Source organism: Haliotis asinina, chromosome 12 (assembly GCF_037392515.1).
Source record: "Haliotis asinina isolate JCU_RB_2024 chromosome 12, JCU_Hal_asi_v2, whole genome shotgun sequence".
Lineage (NCBI taxonomy): Eukaryota > Metazoa > Mollusca > Gastropoda > Lepetellida > Haliotidae > Haliotis > Haliotis asinina.
Window position 1 is genome coordinate 12,592,255 of NC_090291.1, and position 26,081 is coordinate 12,618,335.

The following is a 26,081-nucleotide window of genomic DNA, read 5'->3' on the forward strand; positions in this document are numbered from 1 at the left end:
GAGATAACAAAAACATCAAAGGATATAACTTGAGTTGTTGATATAACCAGTAATTAGTGTGAAGCCGGAGGGGAGGGGGAGGGAGGGGATTACAGCGTTGAGGAGACCAATTAATAGAGGATTAGTGACGGAAGCCAGAGATTAATATTTCTTGATTAAAGTGTCGAATTGGTTAGGCAGAAATATACCCTGATCCCTGTTTATAGAAGGGTTGTGTCTGCGGATGTGAATAGCTTCTGCCAATTTTGTCTGCTTGTACTCATGTTTGTTGCTGGAGAGTGTTTTGATAGTGTCCCAATTGATTTTGTGGTCAGGAAATTTGGTAATGTGTTCCGAAATGGCTGCTTTGTTTGTCTGCTTTGTTTGTTGATGTCTTGTGTTCTTTGATGCGAATGTTTAGTGGTCTGAATGTTTCCCCAATGTAGCTGCTGCCACAGTTGCAACTGATGTTGTATACCACACCCTTAGGCTCTTGTTGTGTTGTGGGATGTTTCCTACCATTTGCACTGATGATGGTTTTGATGGATATGGCTGTGGTGAAGTATGTGTCGATGTCTGCTTGTTGTTCGAGTAGACGGCTAATGTGGTATGATGTTTTGCCAATGTAAGGAAGTGAGATGCGAACAAGTGCTGAGTCAGCCTTAGTAGTTTTGGGTTTAGGTGTGGGGTTGATAGTGGAGTTGATGATGCGGTCGACAAGCTTAGTAGGGTAGTTGTTTTGTTGGGTAAAGACGTGCCTGAGATGATTTAGTTCAGGTTTAGGGGTGAGAGAGGATAACTTTACAGCACGGCGGGTGAGGGTAGAGAAAACGCCGGTTTTATTTCTGAGGGGGTGATTAGAATCAAAGTGGAGGTATTGATCAGTGTGGGTAGGTTTGCGATAGACAGAGGTTTCGATAGTGTTGTCAGTATGCGGGTGACAAGGACGTCAAGAAAGGGTAGTTGTGAGTTGTTTTCAGTTTCAATAGTCAATTGGATGCGGGGGTGTTGTTGGTTAAGATGTTGGAGAAGTTCAGAGGGGTCATTGTCGTGAGGGAGAATAACAAGGGTGTCATCAACCTTCCTGGTTTGATTAGTGAGGTGCTGAGGGCTTGTTGTTCAAAGGAATTCATGTAAATTTCAGAAAGGATAGGAGAGAGAGGGGATCCCATGGGAAGGCCATGAAATCGCTCAAAGAGTGCATCACCCCAGGTAATGTAAGTTGAGGTGATGGAATTAGAGATGAGCTGCAGGATGGAGTCAGTAGAAATGTTTGTGACAAGAGGGGTGTCAAGGCGGTTACGGAGAACGTGCAGGGTTTCATTAATGGGAACACTGGTGAAGAGATCAACAACATCATAGCTTACAATCTTTCCTGGATCAGTGACAGTTCTTAATTTTTCACTGAATTCAGCAGAATCTGAGATGTAGGAATCCGCTGTTTTGCCAAGAGGGGCTAACACTTTCGTCAGGTGTTGGGCAGTGTTATAGAACACTGTGTCACGTGAGCACACTAAGAGTCTGGCTTTGGGTGGGTTCTTATGTACGCACGTGCATATGGAGCTTGCGGATGAGGAACACAGAGTTTTTGGTAGAGCTGATAACTTATCTCATAGTTGTCACGTAATATCTTCAGGTGCGCCTTGTGCTGTCGTTGGAGCTTTTGGGTGGGGTCGTTTTGGAGCTGGCGGTATGTTGTGGTGTCATCAAGGATCGTGTGGACGATGGACTCAAAGTCGGGGGTGTTGAGGATGACGGTGGCTTTCTCCTTATCAGCTGGCACAACGGTGATGGAGTCATCGTTGCGAAGGTCCCTTTGGGCTTTTCTCTCGGTCTTGGTGAAGTTGGGTTGTTGTGGTTTGGACTTTTTGAGGATGTCAGTAATCTGGTGGCGCAGGAAGTCGATGTTGCCTCCGGGAGCTAACAGCTGGAGGCCTTTCTCTATGTTGATGATGAACTCATCATGGTTCCGTTGCGGTAAGGTGGGGACAAACTTTAGTCCTTTGGCTAAAACGTTGGCCTGGTCTTGGGTCAGGCTCTTGTCACATAAGTTTATAACAGTCTTTTTCAGATAGTCTGACTTACTGAGGCGTTTCGTGTTGTCGGCAGTTGGTTTGAGGAGTTGGAGTTTCTTGAGATGAGTTGTCTTGGTCTTTATGTCAAGGAGGTTGTTTGACTGAGTCTGAGCTGCACGGAGGGAGGAGAAGGTGTCAGGGCCATGGGTGGAGCGGAGGGTGTCAAGGTGACTGGTGATGCTGTTGAGGGTATGGCCTTGGTCTTGCGGTAGGGACGGATGCGCTCCTTCACTAGTAGTTTGGAGGCGGTGTTCAGAATGGACCTGGCTGCTGGTGAGTTGACAGGCGATGAGAGCTTCAGGCCGTTGGGGACGATGTTGAGGTCTCTGCATCTCATCAGGAAAGTGAGGTGGTTGCTGGCGTGGATATGCCTCTTTTCCAGGCGGCTGAGGGTGTTGATGGTTTGGATTGCCACGTCTCCATGAAGACGACGAATAAACTGTTGTAGAGGCATTTTAGAAGTTGCTGAGGTGAAGGTGACGGAACAAATTTTATGGATGATCAACTTCTTTATTTTCACAAAAGCGACGTTTTCAGTTGACGGGGTTCCACCCTACTGCGCACTGCATACGTAGTGCAATAGCCAGTCTAGAAGGTTTAGACTAATACATTTAACTGGATGCATAAATATTGATCAGTATGATCTGATACATTTAAGCACTTGTATATTGTAACACTACGCTCCTCCTAATCCTTGCAAACACGTCGTACAGCATGCTCTGTCGTACAGCGAGCTGTGACAAACGGAAATCGTGGAAATCTCAAAACGAGGCTATGCCGCTAGAAAGGTTTGGCGGTCTGGTACGGAATCGATATTATATCAGTCTCATTGTGCGTTAATGAAAAAAATGAAATCGCCAGTTACACGAATCCAGCAATGACAAGGACCGGGCATTAGTACCCCAAAACTCCGCTTTCCCCAGGGTCATCGGCGAAGTCTTGACGATCATATGTTGATTTGATGAAAGCGAAACTAAATATTCCAAACAACAGTGTTCTTTCTCTATGCAACGAACAGGAACACACAAAAAGGCCCGTGACAATTATAATCGTTGTGAAACACTTCAACAGTGTGAAGCATCTGCTGTGTCGCAGAACTCAATTGTTGATGTGCTGTAATTTTATTTTTCGATTAATATTCGTGATTAATATTTCTATACCCATTTTCTTTGTTTATGTCTGGGATACGGAAGAACAAGGTTATAATTGGGTAAGGCGATAACAACATGGGAGAGAGGGTGGGTGAGTGAGTGAAGAATGCGGGGAAAGGAGGGGGAGAATTGGAATGCAGTGTACCGTCAATAGATGGAAATGTGGTCATATGGATGAATATAGAAGTGAGTGAGTTACGTTTTACGCAGTGTTCCATCAATGTGGTGGCGTTTGGCACCAGAATCGAACCCGGGTCTTTAACCCGTAGAAACAGTCCCAAGGCACTAGCTGCACGCGTATAGCCCCAAACCCCGGAAGTAACAACGAAGAAGATCTCTCTCGCCCCCCCTTCTCTCTCTCTCTCTCTCTCTCTCTCACACACACACACACACTCTCACTCTCTGTAACGGGGGTGTTGGTGGGGGGTTACAGAGAAGGAAGGCTGACGAGTGATAAGGCCAGCTTAGTGTTTGTATATGGGAAAATCGTATTTAACACGGAAACACATGGCAACGTAATTAAAGCGATTCGGGATTAGAACAAAGAATCAAGTGAGAGGCGTCATAGCAAATCTTTGTGCTTTGACGACTGGTTGAACCTGACATGCTGTCCACCAATGTCGCTGAAGGCAGACTGGACGCCACGGTCCAGTGGTTAATTCTGGACCCTGTAATAAAAAATGTCAAATACGGTTGTGTCGAAGTTGAAGGTCCCTACTTAAATACTTCGAGTTACCCGACGTTCCGCAAAATATTGACTAAAAGGGAAGGGACAAAGTGTTCACCTTAAGACAACTGAAAGTTCGACAGAACGGTGTTTGATTGAACCGGGGTGACAGTAAAACATTCAGGTGTATTCAACATACCGTCGTGACAGACCTAATGAGGACAACAGTAAATTATATATATATATATATGTGTGTGTGTGTGTGTGTGTGTGTGTGTGTGTGTTTTCTCAAAATAAAACATCATCCTTTTCTAGTATGTAAGATGAGCTTCCCTCTTTCATCTGCTCCAGAAATTAGTTTTCCAATAAAACGTCCTTCTTTTCTGGAATGTGAGATGAAGTTCCCCCTTTCAGCTTCTCCAGAAATTGGTTATTTAAATAAAACATCCTTCTGTTTCTGACCTCTTTACTTTTACAAACGCCCTCAGTGCCTAATTGTCCCTGTAGAAAAATACCTACCACCTTACCGAAGGGACCTAATTCTTAAATCTTTATTTGTAACACCAATTGTCCCCTTTTGGGAGTGGGATACAACACGTGCATGGCCCAGTCGACAACGGAGTATCCAGAATTTCCTGTCCTGCAAAATGGGGTTTGACCACTCTCAGTTTCCCGGTATTGGCATCCCCCAGACATTTCATTCTAAATTATAGACAACACCAAGGCAAGAAATAGCATAAATGAAAGTTAAGGAATGATTGGTGAATAATTAATAAATAATAACAGTTAGGGCATTATAGTGCGTTAATTCCACACTGACAGCTTGCTCACAGAGCAGTCAGTTCATTGTTTCCCAGAAAACAAGCTGCTTGTGAGGAAAGGCGCTTTTTTATAACCACGTGGCTTAGATGGAGGTGAACGAAAGAATGAATGGATGGATAAAGGAGAATGCAGGAATAACTGAGTGAACACACAAACGAACAAACGAACGAATGAACTTTCTAAATTCAATAAAACCAAGATAATGAATGAATGAATGAATGAATGAATTAAATCTATAAATTAAACAATACCAATATACTAAACGGAATAAATGAATGAATACAAGGATGAATGGACGGATGGACGAATATACTTTACACATTTTATAAACAATACCAATATACGAAACGGAATGAATGAACGAATGAACTAACGGATGAACGAACGAAAGGACGAACACATGGATTTTACGAAACGGAATGAATGAATGAATTAATGAATACCCACCCCTGTAACACACACTTTTTCTCTCCCTTTGTTTCAAATAGCGGATCGTAAGGCGAGTACTAAGCACATTATGCAGCGCCGCCCGTCTATCAACATCAAATGCTGACTGTCTACAATTTCATATCCGTGTGTGTAACACATTACAACGTCCTTGACCTTCAGATAAGATTCACGGCGAACGCACCGAAAAATAATACACATCCTACTAGACCTCCAGCCCCGCGAGCAGCCACAACAGAGACTAGGGGGGACACCGTGACTTGTCTGAGGACTACATACCCGGGAGGGTATAAACCAGAGAATGGAGGGATACTATGACACAAACACATCGGAGAAAAACTTACGGAAACTGGAGCGAGGAGTTGTTGTGACAGTGTTTTGTTCCTCGAAGAAAAAGCCTGAGAATGTCACCTTAAGAGCCATTCTGGAAACCAAGGAGGTTATATGTATTTTATACGAGGGGGGCAAGCCAGAGTATAGAGGTATGTTAATGTTTACCATTCAAGCGTGACCGTAGTAGTTCATGCCGACAGCTCCCAGGTAGGCATGGGCGCTTAAGTCTAACTATCTTGCATGGTATATGTGTTGTACAATTTTTGTGGTGTTAATTATCATATCTGTAATCGAGGTTAGTTGTTTTAGTTTCATACGAAGGATATAAACCGCGGTTTTGTTCGTTACACGAACAAGGAGCGACCCCGTTCGTTCTACTTCCTGGTTCACTTGTGTTCGGGTCAATTGAGTAATCCGGTGTCATTGTTTGTTCAGTAAAATTTTGAGTATGCGAGGTTGAGGTTCCCTTGAAACAAGTTTCCCTAACGCCTACCCTTATTTGAAAACCTCGGGCCTTCTGCGTGAAAAGATACAATAATTATGTTTCTAAGACACGGTTAAATTAATGGACAAGCTGTTGAGACTTGTAGATTCATGTCCTCGAGGTTAAGGGACATAATATCGATCACTGGATTCAGCTTGGACAATTTGTAGATGGTCGTCAGCTAGCTATTATTTTATGTTTACTTAATTAAAAAATAAATAAGCGTTTCATTTTACTCTGAGATTATACTTTCTAAATACTTTGTATTTATATTAACTTGACACAGAACATCTGTATGTATATAATTTTATGTATAATTCTAACAATGAAAGCAAAAATATCATTAAGTCTTTATATTTCAGTTTAATATGTGAAAATAAGTGATCAAATGTCTTGAGCAAATTTAACAAAATAAATAACTCTCTGTAAAAATGTAAAGATATGTGTGCAAGCGTTTACAGAAAAATGTATAGTTATATCATACGGATTTCGTGACAAAAATGTATACATAAAGAATCAACACAGCCTTTCAGTTGAGTCAGTTAAATGAAACATCTCGATTGCCTTGAGATGATTCATTTGAAATGAAATAATTTCAGTTTGCTAAAAGTTGAGAGGCATTCCGTCACCCAGGAACATAAACTGGTCCTGTATCCGGGCCTCACACAACGACTGAGGAAAATGAAAGCATCAGGTTAGACCTCTAACAAAAACAAACCGAGAGAAAACAAAATCGGTTTTATTAAATTTATGAAACCAATGACTGAAATATTTTTTATGTTAATTTGATCATGTCAATTTGTCGTCTACAGCTGATATAGTATCTGGCAAATTTTTTTTTTGAGTTAAAACTGGTGGACATGCAACTGTATGAGTGAGTGAGTTTAGTTTTAGGCCGCACTCAGCAGTATTCCATCTATATGGCTCCGGTCTCTAAATAATCGAGTCTGGACCAGAAAATCCAGTGATCAACAAGATGAACATCGACCTGCACAATTGGGAACCGATGACATGACTCAACCAAGTCAGCGAGTCTGACCAGTCGATCCCTTTAGTCGCCCCTTGCGACAAGCATAGTCGCCTTTTATGACAAGCATGGGTTGCTGAAGGCCTATTCTACCCCGTGACCTTCAGAGGTCGCGACTGCATGTAAGCAAACCTATTTATTCACAGAGATATATAAGGCATGCATCAACAGATGTGGTTTAAGAAATTTCTTTTTAATTTATAAAAGGTTATAATTAAATGTAAAATTGAAATTACAAAAGAAATCCTGTAGAAATATTCCTTCAGTGATAACCTAACGCAGACCGGTTTATTTTGTAATATGACAGTTTTAAACATATTCTTTTGTCCACGTGCAAATATTACACAGTTTACTGTCTGTATATGGATCGAGCTATAATTAACAATTGCTACTGTATCGCTTTGCAGTTTCTATATACTTGTGTACGGACAAGAATATATAATAAATAGCAAAAGAAACGCAACTCTGGCTTTTTGTCAAGTTTTAAATAGAAACGTGAACGCTTACGTTAAAGAGATTAATTTTTTCGCAAATTGTGTTTCTTTTACTTTTCAGTACATATTATTCAGCTAACCGTTTAGTGTAGGGAGTAGGTTTTTCTCTGGTGTTCCAAATTTCCTATAGATTTTCTGAAGTCATCATTTAACAAGGAAATTGAATAATATCATACTTTGAGATATTTTCAGCTGAAACTAAAAACTGATAACATCAACTGTATTGTATATTTATTTTCGTTTGCTGATCAGTTTAATGAATGACACATCACTTCATCTTTCTTCCCCATCCTGTTCACGAAACGGTAATATGCATCCCATTGTCTCTCCATTAAGAGACTTGTATAGTCCCCGAACAGTGAAGATCCGGGTTATAATTTATCTTCAGCAAAACAGATGTTGACAGATGTCATCATATCCCACATGCGTAGATCGATGCTCATGCTGTTGATCAGTGGATTATCTGGTTCAGACACGATTATTTACAGACCGCCGCCATATAACTGGACTATTGTGGAGTGCGTCGTAAAACTAAATTGACTGACTCACTCATTCTGTGTTACCTAATACTCGATTCTTTCTTTCTACTGTTATCGATATTTAACCTTAAGGACTTCCATAACTCGTGGACTGTATGCAGGCATGGTGCAGTCGTACCATTGCCTTGCGTTTTCGCTTTGTGATTTGTCAGTTATAATATATACATTGCCTGTACGTTGTAACAGATTACTTTTAGATTATTACTTGGAAGACCGTACTGATTCAGCAGTTTCATGTTTTTTTAATGCATTGTTTAACTTCACAGGAGATATCGCGGACTTATCTAAACTTGCTGTCACTTTTTATGTTGCTAAATTACTATATATGTTCATGTTCAAATAAGTGATTGTAGTTAATGGAGAAACGTGTAAAATGTAAATTAACTATTTTCGTATTAAACCTTGTGCCAATGAATGAATGAATGTACGCTGCTGTTTCGACGTAGATAGATTGATAAATCACGGACAGAGTGGAACATGCTGATTGTATTATCGATACTTGTTGACGACGTGGGGATCGGGCGGTCACACCTAAAGCGAGGGTCTATGCTCATGGTCTAAGCCTTTTGTTTGTCTGTCCTACAATTATAAGTTTAGATCTCGCTAGTTGTCTTAAAATAACATGCTTTCGCTACATAATGCACCCCGAAATCCCTGTATCATTTAAACCGTGGCAACACCTAATGCCTCGTGTGAACGTGGCTTTGTTATGTTTTTTTTTTGTTTTTGAAAAAAGTTTATAAAAACAAAACAAAACAACAACAAAATAAAACGGGTTGTGCTAGAGGTATCTAGCCAGTAATTTGATAAAATGGGTGTACTTAAGAAAAGGTTCCAGGTCAGATTAAACTGTTCTTTTTCCAGGTGTTCCAACACCCTATTCATCACCCTATTCTCTCTCTCTCTCTCTCTCTCTCTCTCTCTCTCTCTCGCACACACACACACACACACACACACACACACACACACACACACACGTTGTTATATTACAGGTAATGAACCGACTGTTGGTGTTTGTAAATACTGCTTCCTCAAAATACAAGAAAACTTGTTGTGAGCTTTTACTTCAACGTGAAAACAGACAGCTTGCTTCTCATAATCGGTTGTTTTAATGATCGTGTTTGCTTTTTTCTTTTTCCCGCAGATTATTTTTTTGAGACACGTGCTTCCTGCATTTTCATTCATATTCCCAGGCAAGTCAGATGGAAGTTAGACGGAACCAGATTAGACGAGGGAATTCCTTTCTCAGCAAACTGGCCAAGACTATGATGATTTTTTACACTTGCCTATTGTTCCATGCCGTTACGTTAATTTCACCTGGTGCCCTAAAAGATAATGTAATTCATAGATTGTCTGGCCTTTTGAAAGCCACACAAGGCATCAAACAACACGAACAGTCCATGCCTTATTTACGGGTGGTGAAGCCAAATGCTTCTTTTGTTACAAATATTGCTTAAGGGTTGTGTTCATGGCTGTCTGTCTGCCACGCTTAACCTTCACTGGTCATATCTTTACGATGACATGGAGAGGAGCACCATGCCTCAGTCTTGTATCTTTGGCTCCTTTTTTATGATAAGATCTCAAGCCCAAGATTGCTGATTAGCTCAACGTGCGGTGTGAGTGACATCATGACCAATTTCTATAAAAAGAGGCTTATTTCAGGGCCATCTTTTGAGTCCTTTGCTTATCTTTGTCTTTTTAAACAAAAAAGAATCCTGTCATCCAGGACCTACTTAGCACAGATCCTCCACACCCACTTCACATGAATGACCTTGAACGTATTGCCAGGGGAGAATGCACATTGGAAAAACGGTTTCTCCTCGTCGTGTTCATTTCCTATGACATTGGCACTCCATACGCCAATTTCTTCGTCATCTGAAATGTGACAAGAGAGAGGGGAAAAACGGAGGAAACTACCTGGGGTTAAGGTTCTTCCAAGTACCAAGCTGTTCGATTCTACATTGTTCTTAGATTTGGTACTTTTAAATCTCAAGGCTGGTATTTGGCTCCAGTCAGGAACATCACCATCTTGAAACTCTGGGTAATGTAGGGTATGAAAAAACCTGCAGTGTTACATGTCTCTGAAAGGTGTTTGGTCGATCTGTCTTGGCATCCCTTCCTTGAACCTATGAGGAGCTCGACCAGCCTTGCTGCATTAATTATTCCATGATGTAAATAAAGATGAAACAGATTTGCGGTAAAGGTCTTTTAAATGGTATCCGTACACTTCACGCGCCCATTCGACTTGATTATAATGACAATGTATGTGTTAACATAATATGTCAGCTATATATGCATAGCTGTTAAGTGCAATATATTGTTAAGTAGGTGAATGAGATAACAAGAGCGGTATTCATTTGAGACGTTCACGAATTGATACTCAGGTCATTTACAAGCCATACGCTTCGCATATTAGGTATAATCTGGTGGTCTGATCGCTGTTACTGTACATACTCTGTTTCGTTAACAAATTTAACAAATGAACTTAAGGTATGTCGGTGGTCGTGTGGATGTGTTGAATATACATATTTTTAAAAAATAAGAATAACTTGTGTTCTGCCAATTTTCGGCGTGAGTCCATGGTAATATGGATAATAATACTGAGTTCATGTTCGTATTGGAATATTTGTAACTTATCAAATGTGTATTTAAATGTACAAATATGTCAATGGTGTTTAAATTAAACATGAGCTTTTCTTTACCATCAATTGACTTTCTATTAGGATCTAAATAACTCTGCGAAGAAAACACGTGCAACTTATCAAAATTAAAATGGCATTTGCCAACATAACTGTTGCTGGGATAAATATGTGTGAGCCTGTTGTGAGATGTTGAATCATATTAATCTTAGAGTTTACTCCTTAGGGGAATCATACTAACGCGTGTTTTATGTGTTGTCAAAATAAGACACAAACGTTAATATACCTGTACGGTTACCACCAATGTGAATCCGGTGGCAAAATAAGCTAAGATACAAATAACTCCTTGTACCAGGATAGACTAGGCTACATCTGCCTTACGCTGGATACGATTAGGGATACAATGTATTGGTTTAGTGAACTAACAGTTAAGAATATATATCCCTTTAAAATCACCGTGTCACGGTGACCCACACCTCTTCACTGTGAACACACGACGACAGACATACATTACCACCCTACATCCTTGAACTATAAAGGCATTGTTCCTCCCTCACTGTAACCACTCTGTAACCTTTATCTGGAAGTATGTCATGGCGCCAGAGGCCCGAAACACGAACACACTTTTTAAAAATGATCTTTAAAATATCTGTAGCAAACAGGAACCTTTTTAAAAAGTTTGTATATGGTAATGTGCTGAGTAAACGAAAATGGAATACAGGTGAACAATCAAACACCTTAAGCAATCAGTGATAGGTATGGAGTATATATATTGTTTCAAAATATATTTCTGCTGTCCTTCTAGACGGTAGCCTAGGTTCTTACTCAACTACAAATCTATTCACGGCAGGTAATGTGACCTTGCTGGCAGTGTCAGACCACAACAAAGTTGGAGGGTTGGTTCCCTTTTACGATTGAATAGGAACTTTGCTCACAGTCGTTTGAACGATCTTTATAACTTGGTATTGTTGTGGAAATGCTTCTGTATAGTCTACAGTCTATCAAGTCGGATATCAGTTTCGGGCTATGCGTGCTACAGGTGTATACGGGCGCCAGTGTTGGTTTACTGGCGGGGTGTATTTTTTTCTGGGAAACTTTGTCTGTGAACTTGATACAACCTGTTAGGTGCTAAATTACGCCTACGTTGCAATATTGATGTTTCCTTTTGGTAAATTAAGAGTCAGCTGGGTGTGTCATTCTCGTTACTGAAGACGGGAGAATGGTTCTGTATGAATGTTTTCGAGGTCTTGGTATGTATGTATGTATGTATGTATGTATGTATGTATGTATGTATGTATGTATGTATGTATGTATGTATGTATGTATGTATGTATGTATGTATGTATGTATGTATGTATGTATGTATGTATGTATGTATGTATGTATGTATGTATGTATGTATGCATGCATGCATGCATGCAAGTATGTATGTATGTATGTATGTATGTATGTATGTATGTATGTCTCTCTCTCTCTCTCTCTGAATGTGTGTGCGTGCGTGTGTGTATGTGTGCGTATGGACACCAGGATCCACTTCATGAGATAAGCAATAATGTTCTTTTAGCTGATCGGGATGAGCATGACGATTAGAATTCCTTCCTGATTAGGAAGAGGAATAAGGATGCAAATGAGTAGAGCAGTGTTGTGGTTATCTATTATGGTGAGGATAGGTGTTACGAAAAGCGTTGTCAGTTTAGTAACACGAGGAGATGTGTACGGGTCTGGATGTGCGTGCGTTTGTTTGCGTGTGCACGTGGATGGCTGGATGGACGTTACGAAATGACGTTACTCATTGCTCCTTGGGCATATTAGCTCATCTACGAGGTGTCTGTGCAAATTGACATTCCATATATTTTCTAAACGATAATGAGTTCAATGTATTTTACCCTATTCGAAACCCGGTTCCCCCATGTGTATTATGACGCAAATCATACAGGCCAAAGGCCCGGGCTTACGTTATCATCCACTCGAGTTCTCATTTTTCTTTTAAAGGAAAAAACTGCGCAAGTCTGTGCATGTTCATATGCAATACACATTTGTATTTCTGAATTAAACCCTGTCACAGCACAGGACGTGTCTCAGTCGTGACAAACTAGAAATCAGCAAGATTTATGAACACGCATGGAGGTGAGCAGTAACCCTGCAGGCGACCTATACACATCGTTTGCAAGATATTGGAACACACGCGAAGGCACAGCAGTTGTACCCAGAGAAAGAATGATGTGAATTATGATTAATACAGTTTGTACTTGCTTTCGAGCCCTTTAGGATGGATACGCAAATGCTGAAACGATGAAAATCATGACCTTGACCCTTTTTAACAATACCTTAGGAGAGTACATGAATGTTGAAATAGAAATTTACAATCGCATTGTGGTAGTCGGACCCTGGAACTTAACAGAACAACGTATTTCTTGTAACGAAATAAGATTCAAACAGGTTGTTGATTATTTCCGTGTTAAATAAGTACTGTATTGTTCTACGAGATTGTAACCATTATGGTGGAAATTCTGAACGATTTTTGAATATCGATTATGTTGAACCTTGAAATGTTGAAAGGAGCCGCACTGATGTTTATGAAATCCACACTCTGTAGCGTGGTGCTGACAAACCTTTAAATGTAACCAGGAGATTCGTACCCACTATCATAAGGAACTCTGCACATACTTCTTTGATTTAATGCAGTGTATGTATGCAGTGTAACTAAGGATGTAAAAAGACATTAAATATAATTTCACTATCTATGATTATGTTCTTGAGACTCATATGATAGTTGGTAATAAGTATAAGACAAAATACAGTGGAAGCTGTCCAAACCGGTATATGTCCAATCCGGCAAGTTGTCATCACTGGCACAAAATCATGGCTTGTACATTTATCATTAGCTGTACAATCCAGCACATTGTCTAAACCGGATTATTTCTTCAGTCCCAAGAGCGTCGGTTTAGTCAGCTTCCACTGTATTATAGGTCTCAAATTCTTCATTTTCTGATATTATTGTCAGATGACAAAGGGTCAACGACAAGCTCAGAAGTTGACATCCATACTATTTTGTTTTACACTAATACCATAGCACCCACAATATTTTGTCTCCAGAAATAACTATTCTACATGGCATTCGTAGATGCTTTCAAGGGATCTCGCGTTGATTCATTTTGTGACGTTTCAAAATATTTTTAAAGGTCAATGAGTCTACACAAAGTCGTGCTTAACCATGAAGGTGACCATTTATCTTCAATTTGTCCAGTGAGTGAGTATAATTTTACACCGCTTTAAGCAAAATGCTAGCAATATCACGGCGGGGGACACCAGATATGGGCCCAACACATTGTAGCCATGTGAGGAATCAACCCGGGTCTTTTATCTGATGGGCGAACGCTATAACCACTTGGCAACCCCACCACCACTCAAATAGTCCAATGCTGGTCGTGACAGGCAATTGTATGGATTGTTTGGCGAGTCGTAGGGCAGATGTTGATATGGTGTCATCGTTTATCGAGGCTCGAGGCTCGAGGCTCAAGGCTCAAGGCTCGAAGCTCCATCGTTAACCTATAGCTTGTATATTTGAAACGTTAATGTTATCGACTATGATCCACAGTCGAATACACAGGTCTGATTATGAAAGACGCCTAACCCCGAAGCTTCTTGTTGCATATCTTCAAACAGTAATAGACAGTTATTAGCAGGGACAATACGTACTGAAGACCAACAAGCATAGGAAATATTCATACCCCAATTGCGTAGATCAATACTCATGATGTTGATCACTGATTTGTCTGGTCCATGCCTGATAATTTACAGACTGTTGTCATACTGCTGTCTCACTACCTCTTTCTCGCTCTTTCCCTTGCTCCCATGAGAGTAGCAGCCGTTTAGTTTGTAACCATATTATTTCATTTTGAATAATCCCAATTCGGTTTATACTTTCATTCAAGTACTACCCTATGCGTTCCAGTATACCTACCATTTGTAAAGGAAGTACGGCCAGGCCTCAACACACCGGACTTCGAACGCTGGCCAGATGAAGCAGCTAAATGTGACCCTAATATGGCCCTGGGCATCTTCCACGGTCTGGAGTTCAATCTCTCCTGCCTGTCTATAGTGGGTAAGTAACGTAAAGATGCATTTAGAAGTTAAAGCCGTGAAGACGGGTGGAAATATATGAATGCACTAATTCATTGCAGTGACGGCGACGTTTCAGTGTAGGTTCCAACACTGTTATCACGTAATTGATGAAATGACTAAGAGGAATATATGGTCCATTACAACGAAAAGCGTATACAGCATGTTTGGGCCCATAACATAGCATTACTATTGTCATTTATTTCCGTGCCCATCACATCGAAACAAGTGAGACGATTCGGGCCATATATAACACGACTATTTTTCTTTGAAAGGTAGACTTGTGGGAGACATAAACATGCCTTTTTTCTTCATTAAATGTTTTATCGAAACATGTTGAACGATAAATACTAGTCAAACTGGACGAACATGACTTTAGTAATCAGGTTGTCAAATATTTCATGAATATATCCCCTGAAATGATTTTGTTTAGGGCTTATTTCGTAATTTGTTTTCAAGTGGTATTTATTTGCGTTTCCTACAAATACTGTCAATTTATGTAAAAGCAAGTGAAGTTAAGCTTTGTGTTTCTTTTTCAGCAATAACATGTAAAGTACTCAAATGGAATGGCGTTACATAATGTTTCTTACAAGTAATACTCTGAAAAATCTAGAAAATCCTAGTTTTATTTGGTAAAAAAGATCACGACACATACATATACCATTAAGTATATTGCTGTTTCCACAGATGAACACATTAGTAAATGATATCCTAAAGGGTCATACGATATACGAGCGCCACATCTGAACATTTTGTGTGCTGTTTTACGAAGATATCATACAAAATAATCTGTATTTTGTCAACTTTAACTCCCCAAATGTTACCCACAAGTACCAACCACTGATCACATTCAAAAAGATTGGTTGAATGCCAACACGTACCATGTGTTCCATTTAGGAGTCGTCATTGATGAGACCAGACAACATCTTGGTGATAGTTAGTGTATTATACATTTTGTGTGAGAATGTATAACAGTAAACCCATGTCGCAATAACATAAGATGCATACGACACCTGTTACGGCTAACCAACTTTAATTTTAGTGAGGTTTTAAGCCTTATCATTGTTGAGATAAGGCATCATACTGCAAGTGGAATTGACATGAGGGTTCAGACTGGTACGACATGGTGTCCTGCAGGGATTGCCCCGGTTGTAGCTCACGGTGCTTGTAGGTAACGTGTTCGTTGTTAACAAAATGAAATAGAGAATACAGTACGCTACTGTAGCATAATTCATACGAGGGGATGTTAATAAGTTTTGAGCCTTGCATAGAAAAACACAAAATATTGGTATGAACCACATTTATTTTTCAACATAGTCCCCTTGTGAGTCAAGACACTTCTTCCATCTTTTCTGCCAGTCGCTGATGCCATCTCTGTAGAAGGCGCCATTTTGGTCCTCAAACCAAGCCTCAGTAGCAGCATTATGCTCATTATCATCCTGAAATCTACGAACACGCATGTGTTTCTTGAGATTTGGGAACAAGTGGTAATCACTTGGTGCCAGGTTTGCAGAGTAGGGGGGATGCGGCAAGATTTCGTACCCGCATTCCAGGACAGCACCGGCTGCAACGCGAGAGTTGTGTACTGGAGCATTGTCTTGATGTAGAAGAATACCACGTCTGATCTTGCCCCGGCGCTTCTCCTTGATTGACTGTCGCACTTGCCTCAACAAGTTAGCGTAATATTCCCCATTCATTGTTCTTCCTTTTGGTAAGTAATCTATGTGGATGACGCCTTTGCTATCCCAGAAGTCTGTCGCCATTACCTTCTGCACTGATCTGGAGGCTTTGAACTTTCTGGTCCTGGGAGAAGTGACATGTTTCCATTCCATGGATTCTTGTTTGTTCTCAGGATCATAGTGGTGGATCCAGGTTTCATTACAGGTTACTAGCCTAGAGTGAATATCTCTGGATTCTTGTTGTAACTGGTTAGCATGGAGTTGCTTATGGTGACCCTTGTTTGCTTCGATTCATCTGTAAGCATTCTTGGCACCCATCTTGCGCACACCTTAGACATGACGAAATGTTCATGAAGAATTGTCTCGATGGATCCGTGTGAAATGCATTTGGTCTCCTCTAACTCGTGGAGTGTGATTGGACGATTTTCCAGCACAAGTCTATGCACTCTGTCAATGTTATCCTGACTAGTGCTTGTTGTTGGGCGACCTGGACGGGGGTCATCTTCAAGACTCTCTCTACCATGCTTAAATTCATTTACCCATCGTTTAATGGTAGCAAGTGAAGGGGCAGACTTCCCATAAACTGCTGAAAGCCTTTCTTCAATGTTTTTCGTCGAGTTTCCTTCAAGAACTAAAAACTGAATTACTGCTCTATACTCAATTTTATTCATTTTCACTGCCGTGAGAGGGGTCTCTTTCTGTCAATGTGAGCTGTTCAATAACTTCTGAGAGTAGGATACCAAAACTTATATATCACATCAGCTATACCCCAAGGTTCCATGTCGTACCATAGGCTGTGACACCTGGGTATGAAAAATGCTCAAGGCTCAAAACTTATTGACATCTCCTCGTACAAGTATTGCAGATTCTAAAACTGACCAGGTATGCATTATTGCCTATTAATAGTTCCTTAGAATTTAAAATGGCTACATAACTGAGCGTACAGGGATGCACTGCAGCTAGTGGTTTAGACTTTATTATATATAATGAATTATTTTTGGTTGAAATTCAGACAACGAGGTGATCCTAGTGGCAAAAGTAAACGTGCTGGATGTTTGCATGATATCACGCGATAAACGGTAGACTCCTAGGTAACGTGTATTCGTTGATAACATCCCTCATTTGTAGGCAACATCAGTCAGCGTGTTGTATGTCTTGTTCAGGAATGTCACTGATCCACTTGCGAGCATAGGAGAAGTTAGGTGCATGGGTTTAGTTATTGGATTTGTCAAAGTTATGTCTTATTTGTACATAACTCGTTTTACTAGCTGAAACCTTGTGTAAATATCTATTTAATAGCCATTGTCATTACAAAATATGGGTAATTCAAACACAGTTATGGTTAAGTAAGACGTATAATGTATTGATGGTCTTAGTGACATGTTTATCTGTACATAATGGTATGTGGTAATAATTCAAGCGTTTTGAACGTTTGTGATGTGCTTTCTTTGAATACAAATGTCAGTTGAAACATTTGGCAAATTAACTACAGATGTAATGAATTCCGTTCAATTTCTGTACTTCTCATCAAACATAATTTAGACTCTTTAGTGTAAATATAGCCACTTCCTTCTGGCGACTGTTTTAGATTACATTTTGCAAAATATTCCATACTGTTTAAAGGTACTGTTTACACATGAACTGATGTTTTGTGAAACAAATTCGTAATGTTGAAAAGTGCTCAATGGTTTGATAAATCATCTAGGATTTAGTTTGACATATACAAACATTTATGAAATACAAGGGATTATGTGATTACCTACAAGTACGTTTCAGTTATGGATGCATTTTCAACCTCACTTACACCAAACAAAGGTACAATAATGGTTCTATTTTCGTAAAGTAAAGAATCCATTATATGGCTTCAGAGTTTCTTTAGTGATTAACATATTATGCATGCAGAACAACAGTAAATATGAATGTTAGGTAACATACAATCCATCTAATCACAGGATATACAAGGTATGATGTTGGTATTTGGAGGTAGGAAAAGTCATATTTATGGATGCAGAACAACAGTAAATGTGAATGTTAGGCAACATACAATCCATCTAATCACAGGATATACAAGGTATGATGTTGGTATTTGGAGGTAGGAAAAGTCATATTTATGGATGCAGAACAACAGTAAATGTGAATGTTAGGTAACATACAATCCATCTAATCACAGGATATACAAGGTATGATGTTGGTATTTGGAGGTAGGAAAAGGCATATTTATGGATGACAACTTCTTTGTTGTGGACAACACAACGTTTCGGAGCGTATGCTTGCTCCTTCATCTTGCTCCTTCTTCAGGTGTTGACATCCATAAATCTGGCTTTCCTTATGCTTTCCACTTCTTAAAGCCCCTCAAAGATTTGTTTGTAGATACTTGAACTTCACCGATCACCCAACCTGCCACTTTTAGAGATTAATGATGGCAGCGGCTTTTAATGTGAAATAAATACGTCGACTTTACATTGGTGAAACGAAGTACAATTGCAAGGTGCAAGCAATTCTATTTTGGACATCTTGTACCCATAGCTAGCTTGTTGTTAGAATCGATCATATACGAGTGGAGAAGTGTTTATACGACACAATGGACTGTATTTATCTTCAGTACCTTACGACAGGCATGAACACTATTATTCTACAGGGCATTAGTTGACTTTTAACACATCTGAAAAAGTAAAATTGATATCTCAAAGCTTATGTACAGGTCTTTGAATTCGTTGAGTCCATCCTTGAATACCTGCATGAAATTACCAACATGTATCTGTATTTACAAGAACATCTGTTCAAATTAGTAGAAATGTACATGTTTTAAAACAGTTTGATCCAGTTCTACCCTATACCATCCCACTCTATGATACGAAAGAATGTCGGTAACATGTGCAGAAGGATAATGACAAATCTGTGCGATTTGTTTTTATGTAGCGCGTGGAAAGTCAGCCTGACAAAAAACATGTTTGTATTGGTTTTTTTTGTTTGTCTTTTTAAAAGAACTTCCAATTTCTGGATTTATTAGTAATAATTTAACAAACCCTCACACTCTCAATATACCTCACAATAAAAGATATAGTACCATGTAGTACCGCGAAACACGATATAATACTTTCAACATGAATATGCCCCTTCGATGTCTTAGTATATTCATATATTTATATACCCCATAGTACCGTATAACACAGTATCACGCTTTCAGTATGTCCCGTCAATGCCTTAGTATATTTATATATTTATATACCCCATAGTACCGTATAACACAGTATCATGCTTTCAATGTCTTAGTATATTCTTATATTTATATACCCCATAGTACCGTATAACACAGTATCACACTTTCAATATGTCCCTTTAATGTCTTAGTATATTCATATATTTATATACCCCATAGTACCGTATAACACAGTATCACACTTTCAATATGTCCCGTCAATGCCTTAGTATATTTATATATTTATATAATTATATACCCCATAGTACCGTATAACACAGTATAACGCTTTCAATGTCTTAGTATATTCAGGGGCGGTGGGGTAGCCTAGTGGTTAAAGCGTTCGCTCGTCACGCCGAAGACCCGGTTTCGATTCCCCACATGGGTACAATGTGTGAGGTCCATTTTCTGGTGCCCCCCGCCGTGATAGCGCTGAAATATTGCTAAAAGCAGCGTAAAACCAAACTCACTCACTCACTCTAAGTATATTCATATATTTATATACCCCATAGTACCGTATAACACAGTATCATGCTTTCAATATGTCCCTTTAATGTCTTAGTATATTCATATATTTATATACGCTACAGTACTATGATATAATCCAGTATCACGCTTTCAATATGTCCCTTCAATGCCTTAATATCTACTCATGCATTTACGGACTGTCTAGTACTAAACGCACATAGTCTCATGCTTTCCATGTGTCAATGTAAGGTCTTTGTATTGGGTGGTGTACTGATAGGCTTCCAGTACTAAAGTTTCAAAATTCCTTATGTCATTGAAATGTCTTCGTATCCAGTCTTATACAGGGGAAGCTGTCAAAAACTAGCATATGTCTAATCCAGCAAGTTGTCAACACCGGCCTGACATCCAAGTCCCTTCCGTGGCCTGTGCATTTATCATCAGCTGGCACAATATGTAAAGCGGATTATTTCCTCAGTCCTAAAGAGGGCCGGTTTGGACAGCTTCCACTGTACTCAAAGAACATTTTGCATTGACTTCACACATTTTCACACAATTCATACCGATCTCGCTTTTTCCATGTGACCCTAGGATGCCTTATATCTTTTCGTGTAGTTCTAGATACTCCACCTGTGTCTTGGAAGTATAAGTACACATTTTTCCACACCATTTTAAGGGAATAAATGTGCATTGTTATCGTGAACTACCTGTCGTAAGTGTAGCAGGGCGTGGAGTCATCCAAAATGTGATATCCTTATCTTGTCAGCTTACGGACGGGGTTAACCTCTTTGGTCATGTGGGCAAGGCGTCCGACTCGGATCAGAAGGTCTGTGGTTCGAATCCCAACACGGAACTCGAAAGTCTCATGACCGCTACATAAGTTAAACCTAAATGAATACGATATCCAAACTCGATCTTCGTTATGCGCCAAGATATGAACAGTTAACTTGAAAGTCAGTCAAATCAGACACGCCATTATTTGGTCTGTGAATGCATTTTATTCAATTAAGCCTTGTGTATGTCCCTGAATGTTTAGCCGTGGATCCCAATGACTACCAAGCTTTAAAGGAAGGAATTACTCAACTCACCAGGGAAGCCATGGTCTCGTCATACCAAATACAGAAGGAAAGGTAACTCAATCATGCTTGTGTATTGGAGTGACTGAGTCCGTGGGTGGGTGAGTGGGTTGAGTAAGTGAAAGAATACTTCTACAGAAATGTTCATGTCACAGTCTTGTGCGTCTGTTCCTGATTATATCTGCACTCACGTGTGTGTTCGCGTGTGTCTGTTTAGGTGAGTTTGTACGTGTGTGTGTGTGCGCGCGTGTGTGTGTGTGTGTACGTATGGGCGTGGGGTTTGTGTTCAAAGTGTTGTATGGGTTGACATTTGTCTACTGGTGTATGTGTCTCAGAATGTTGTTTTCTATTGTTTCCAATTTTAGTGTTTCATAGTCTGAGATAAACAGTAGAAGTAGAAAACAACCTCGTTCACTCTTAAGACTTTCCCCATTATGATTTAAAATGAAGGCGTGAACGAGCCTACTTATAGGAAATCTGTCTATTTGAGTCATAACCTTGTTGGCCTATGAACCATATCTAACGAAGAAAGTCGCTCACGGAGAATAACGTACTGAGACACCCGTGGGAGTATTTTATCTGATGGTAAGCCGAATGATAGAGTGTTCAGTCACTCAGGATTGCGTGAATGTTTGCTCATACCCTCCGTTACTAGTTTGTTCGGTCCTGAGGTGATGATGATGATGATTATGATGATTGTGGTGGTGATGGTGGCGACGGCGATGATGATTATGATGATTGTGGTGGTGATGGTGGCGACGGCGATGATGATTATGATGGTGGTGGTGCTGATGGTAGTGGTGTACCTGGGCGTCTGTTCCTAATTATATCTGCACTCACGTGTGTTTTTTTCCGTGTGTCTGTTCGGGTGTGATGATGATGATGATGATGATGATGATGATGATGATGATGATTTCTCTTTATAATTATTATTGCTGACATATTTTGTTTAGATGGCTGTGGAAAGAATTTTACAAGATTCAGAAAAACGAAGCTAACGCATATGGAACGGACCGGTTTGCGAAACAGTTATTGTAAGTAAATGGTTAAACAATCAATTTACATCACTGTCCACTGAAAACTGAAACGGTAATATTAAGCATAACATGAAATAGTATGAACATAAATAAGTGAATAGATTGATAGAGAGAGTTTGTAAATTGACAAAAGTATGCCGGTTTTGCTAATTTGTCATTTTCATATTTAAGCTTCACCGACTGAAAGCTTGGAACTTATAAAAATATGTTAGATTTCCTTTTGCAGTATTTCCAGAAATTGTGTCAATCATATCTGTAAGGAAAATGAGAACAATTATTATATGGATATAGAACTTCTTATTCTGCATAGGAGACGTTTCGACACAGATGTTGATATAGATAAAATATTCCTCACTCTTCACGGACCCAACTTTTAGAATGCCAATCACAGAAGTCATATCTGTAATGGTATTTGTTACCCAGTTGCTAGAATGCCAAATCAAAGACGTCGTATCTGTAACGGTACTTGTTGCTTCCAGCATCAACAGTTTACGCGAACTCAAGTCGTGGCTGTGCAAGATGAACTATAAGCTGAAACATAAGGAAGCCAAACGTCTGCTCAAGGTACTGTGGGTCGATAACTCTCATGTTTACTTAATCCTGTATTGATCACTGTTAACACACATGTGCCAAACGATTCGTTATTTGAATATGACCATACGTCATTCAAGACGTCAGATTCAAGATATGAGTAAAGTATTTCGTGTGATCTGTAACACGAAGTCATCGTTACAGATACTGCTGTCCAAAATATAGAAAATATAACACATAAAGTGACATGACTGGATGGAGTAGGTTCATTGGCAATGTAAGCGTCCAGTAAACGCGAACTCAGATCCTGTCTATTCCAGTAACGACAATCAGAAGCAGTTGATTTTTTTTATTTACGAAACGTCACACTCAGGAATATGGGAAATAATCGGCTCAGGACCTGTTTAAACAGAGACTGATATTTATTATCTACGAAATGCTTCATTATGTGGTGCGTCAGCCCCCAAGCCGGAAGTGGTCACTGTAAGGGAGACAACTCTTAAACGTTTTCTCAACAGACATGTTGATTGGCAGCAGTTCTAATTAGCTGTCCCTGTCTGGTTAGTACAGCTTATTTGGCCTTAGGTATGTAGATTTTACTTGCTGGCCTTACGATCCACAGTTGTCTCCCTTACAGTGTTCACTCATTTTGAACCTTGTGTTGACACTATGGACTAAACTGATTATGAGTCGAGTTACAATTTGCAAGTTACAATGGCCGGTTAGACCAACGTGTAGTTTGTTTTTATGGTCCTTTAACGCAACACGCAACGTTGACGTTGATGTAAATTTGACGTAACCTGTAAATAATAATCGGTGTCGGAAAGGTCAGTGATTGATATCACGAGCATCGACCTACGTAATAGGAATATGATGACTTTTATTAACAAGTCTGTTATTTGTCTTTTACATCAACCACCGAATGCTATAACCTTGTGCTTCGAACTTTAATAAAGTCTTCTCAGTGCAGGAGTGAATCCTCCTTGCTCATTCTAAGTAAACTATTCCTCAGTGCTTTTCGTTACACTCCACCACCGAGTCTAACGAAACCTTTTGAAAGGTCGCGTCAGGTAACCTTTTACATTGACCAATCAGAACACAGCTTACCAAATCGCGTAAGTGGACATTCACACATACCTTTTGAACTTTTTATCTCGAAAAGGTTCGTACCCGAACGATTCCGAATGCTATTTAGTGTACGCTCGTTTTCGGGTGAAGCACACAGTGCACGTTACAATCATGTAAACAGTCCCTGAAAATAGTGTTTTTGGTAATATTCAAGGATGTCATCTTGCGGAAATATTAGCTAATGGCAACCATGTCAACAGAACCCCTAAAGTGTATATACAGCTGGTCAAATAACTGTGTTATATACAGATTTTTGTTTGTGGAGAAATCTGTGTAGGTAACCTGAATATTTTGAAAGTCCCTCCGATCCCTAAATAGCAGCCGTTGTTTGATTGGTTAAATCTTTTAACCGTCTTGCTTTTGATTGGACGGTTTTAACTAGCTCAAAGGTTACCTGACGCGACCTTCTACTAGGTTTTGTTAGACTCAGTGGTGGAGTGTAACGAAATACGCTGAGACTAAGTTTACTTAGAATGCCTCCTTGCTGAAATGTTCACTTAATTTCAGAAAATGTCATTCAGTTTCTTATTGCTTTGTGTTCGCAGCAACTCAAGCTGAAAGAAAAAATGGTTTTCCAAGAATTTTACATGCTATTTGAAGAACTCGTTCACACGGGTAATGTAAGTTGATTCTGTTTGTTGCACAGTAGGCTATTTATGAATTATTCACATTTGTTGTTATTGTAAAAAAATGATAATTGATATTGTACAGTAAGGTATTTATAACTATTGCACTTTACATGTTTTGTCAATCTTGCATAGAAAGTTAAGTTTTGTCAACACAGTAAGGTACATGTTATTATTGAACATTACGTTACGTGTAGGTGTCAAACAATACGGTATTTATTGTTACTGGCCAGTAAGGTACAGTGGAGGCTGTCTAATCCGGCACGCATTGGGACTGAAGAAATAATCCGTTTTGGACAAAGTGCCGGATTGCAGAGCTGATGGTAAATATGCAAGCTACGGAAGGGACTTGGATTTTATGCCGGTGGTGACAACTTGCTGGATTAGACAGATGCCGGTTAAGACAGCTTCCACTGTATTTGTTATTTGTTTGTGTTTGTTGTTATTGAACAGTATGGTATTTTTGTTATTTTGTTCTGAATTATTTTGACGGATATTCCTATGTAAAAATATAAAGTATGTGATACTAATGCCCAACAATATGTTAAACGATGATATAGATAATATAAGTGTTCTGAAATTATTTAGTATCACGCGTTGATAATTTGTAATTATTGTACTGTAGGCTATTGGGTACAATATCTCAACAACATAAACACAGAATTCTTATAAAACGGATGTATCAGAAATATACTGAGGAGTTAGGATATCTACCTCTTGGTATATTTTATATTATGAGTGCGACAGAAATGAGTGATGGTTAAATAGACAAAATCAAATTTAACAACAGTGCGTTCAATTTGGAATTAAATAAGCAAACCTATGTGTACGTTACTTGCAAACAGTCTGGATTTAATCGTCCTTCTTGTTTTTCAGATAATTACCAACCATTTCAATCAGTATTTAAGCGGAAGGGTCGGCGAAAGGTAACTAGAATAGGAATAAAGATGGGACGAGATATTCCAATATATTCCAACAAAAATAATAACCCCATACATCCCCCACCTCACCCCCAAACCCGAACCTTTCAACTTATTGCAACATATATTTTTAACAAATGTTATGTACAATTTGTATTTCCAGACGGATGGATCCAGACCATTTCGTCGAATTTCTCAAGGAAGACCAAAAGGTATGCTCCGTATGTTTGCTAATATAGCTAATATTGACATCGACAACATACGATGATACATGTATGTTATCCATTTCATATCATCTACTTACACACAACTGTCGTAATTCATGTCAGTATGGGTCCTGGTTCATCTGGTTCATTAATAAGAAAGTTTTGACTAAAGAAACAAAGTCTGGTGATTGAGAGCATGACGATCTACGGCTTCCCGTCATGGTGACCCGCGCTATGTCACATGAACCTGATGGACTTCAGTTCGTTAACGTCGATCTTTGAGAAGAAGGATAGGGTAATAGGAACAACGTCTACACAAGACTTCACTTGTGGTTCGGTTTTATCAACAAAGGTTCACACACACTTACCCGTGGAGGTCCTGTTTAGAATACTATGTTGTAATTCAGTAATCCATACTAAGAGACGACCAATCGG

General features: G+C 39.4%; 1 protein-coding gene across 3 annotated transcripts in view; it reads left to right on the forward strand.

Moving 5' to 3' along the window:
* Positions 1 to 5,305: 5,305 nt before the first annotated feature.
* Positions 5,306 to 26,081, forward strand: part of LOC137258242 (1-phosphatidylinositol 4,5-bisphosphate phosphodiesterase gamma-1-like) — an 84,330-nt gene continuing 63,554 nt past the window's right edge. For all 3 annotated transcript variants that reach the window (XM_067795841.1, XM_067795840.1, XM_067795839.1), the window contains exons 1-8: positions 5,306 to 5,623; positions 14,613 to 14,762; positions 21,159 to 21,252; positions 22,152 to 22,232; positions 22,715 to 22,799; positions 24,440 to 24,514; positions 25,397 to 25,446; positions 25,604 to 25,652. In XM_067795841.1, the coding sequence (XP_067651942.1) occupies positions 5,443 to 5,623; positions 14,613 to 14,762; positions 21,159 to 21,252; positions 22,152 to 22,232; positions 22,715 to 22,799; positions 24,440 to 24,514; positions 25,397 to 25,446; positions 25,604 to 25,652 (765 nt within the window). In that variant the 5' untranslated portion in view covers positions 5,306 to 5,442. The remainder of the gene's footprint in view (positions 5,624 to 14,612; positions 14,763 to 21,158; positions 21,253 to 22,151; positions 22,233 to 22,714; positions 22,800 to 24,439; positions 24,515 to 25,396; positions 25,447 to 25,603; positions 25,653 to 26,081) is intronic.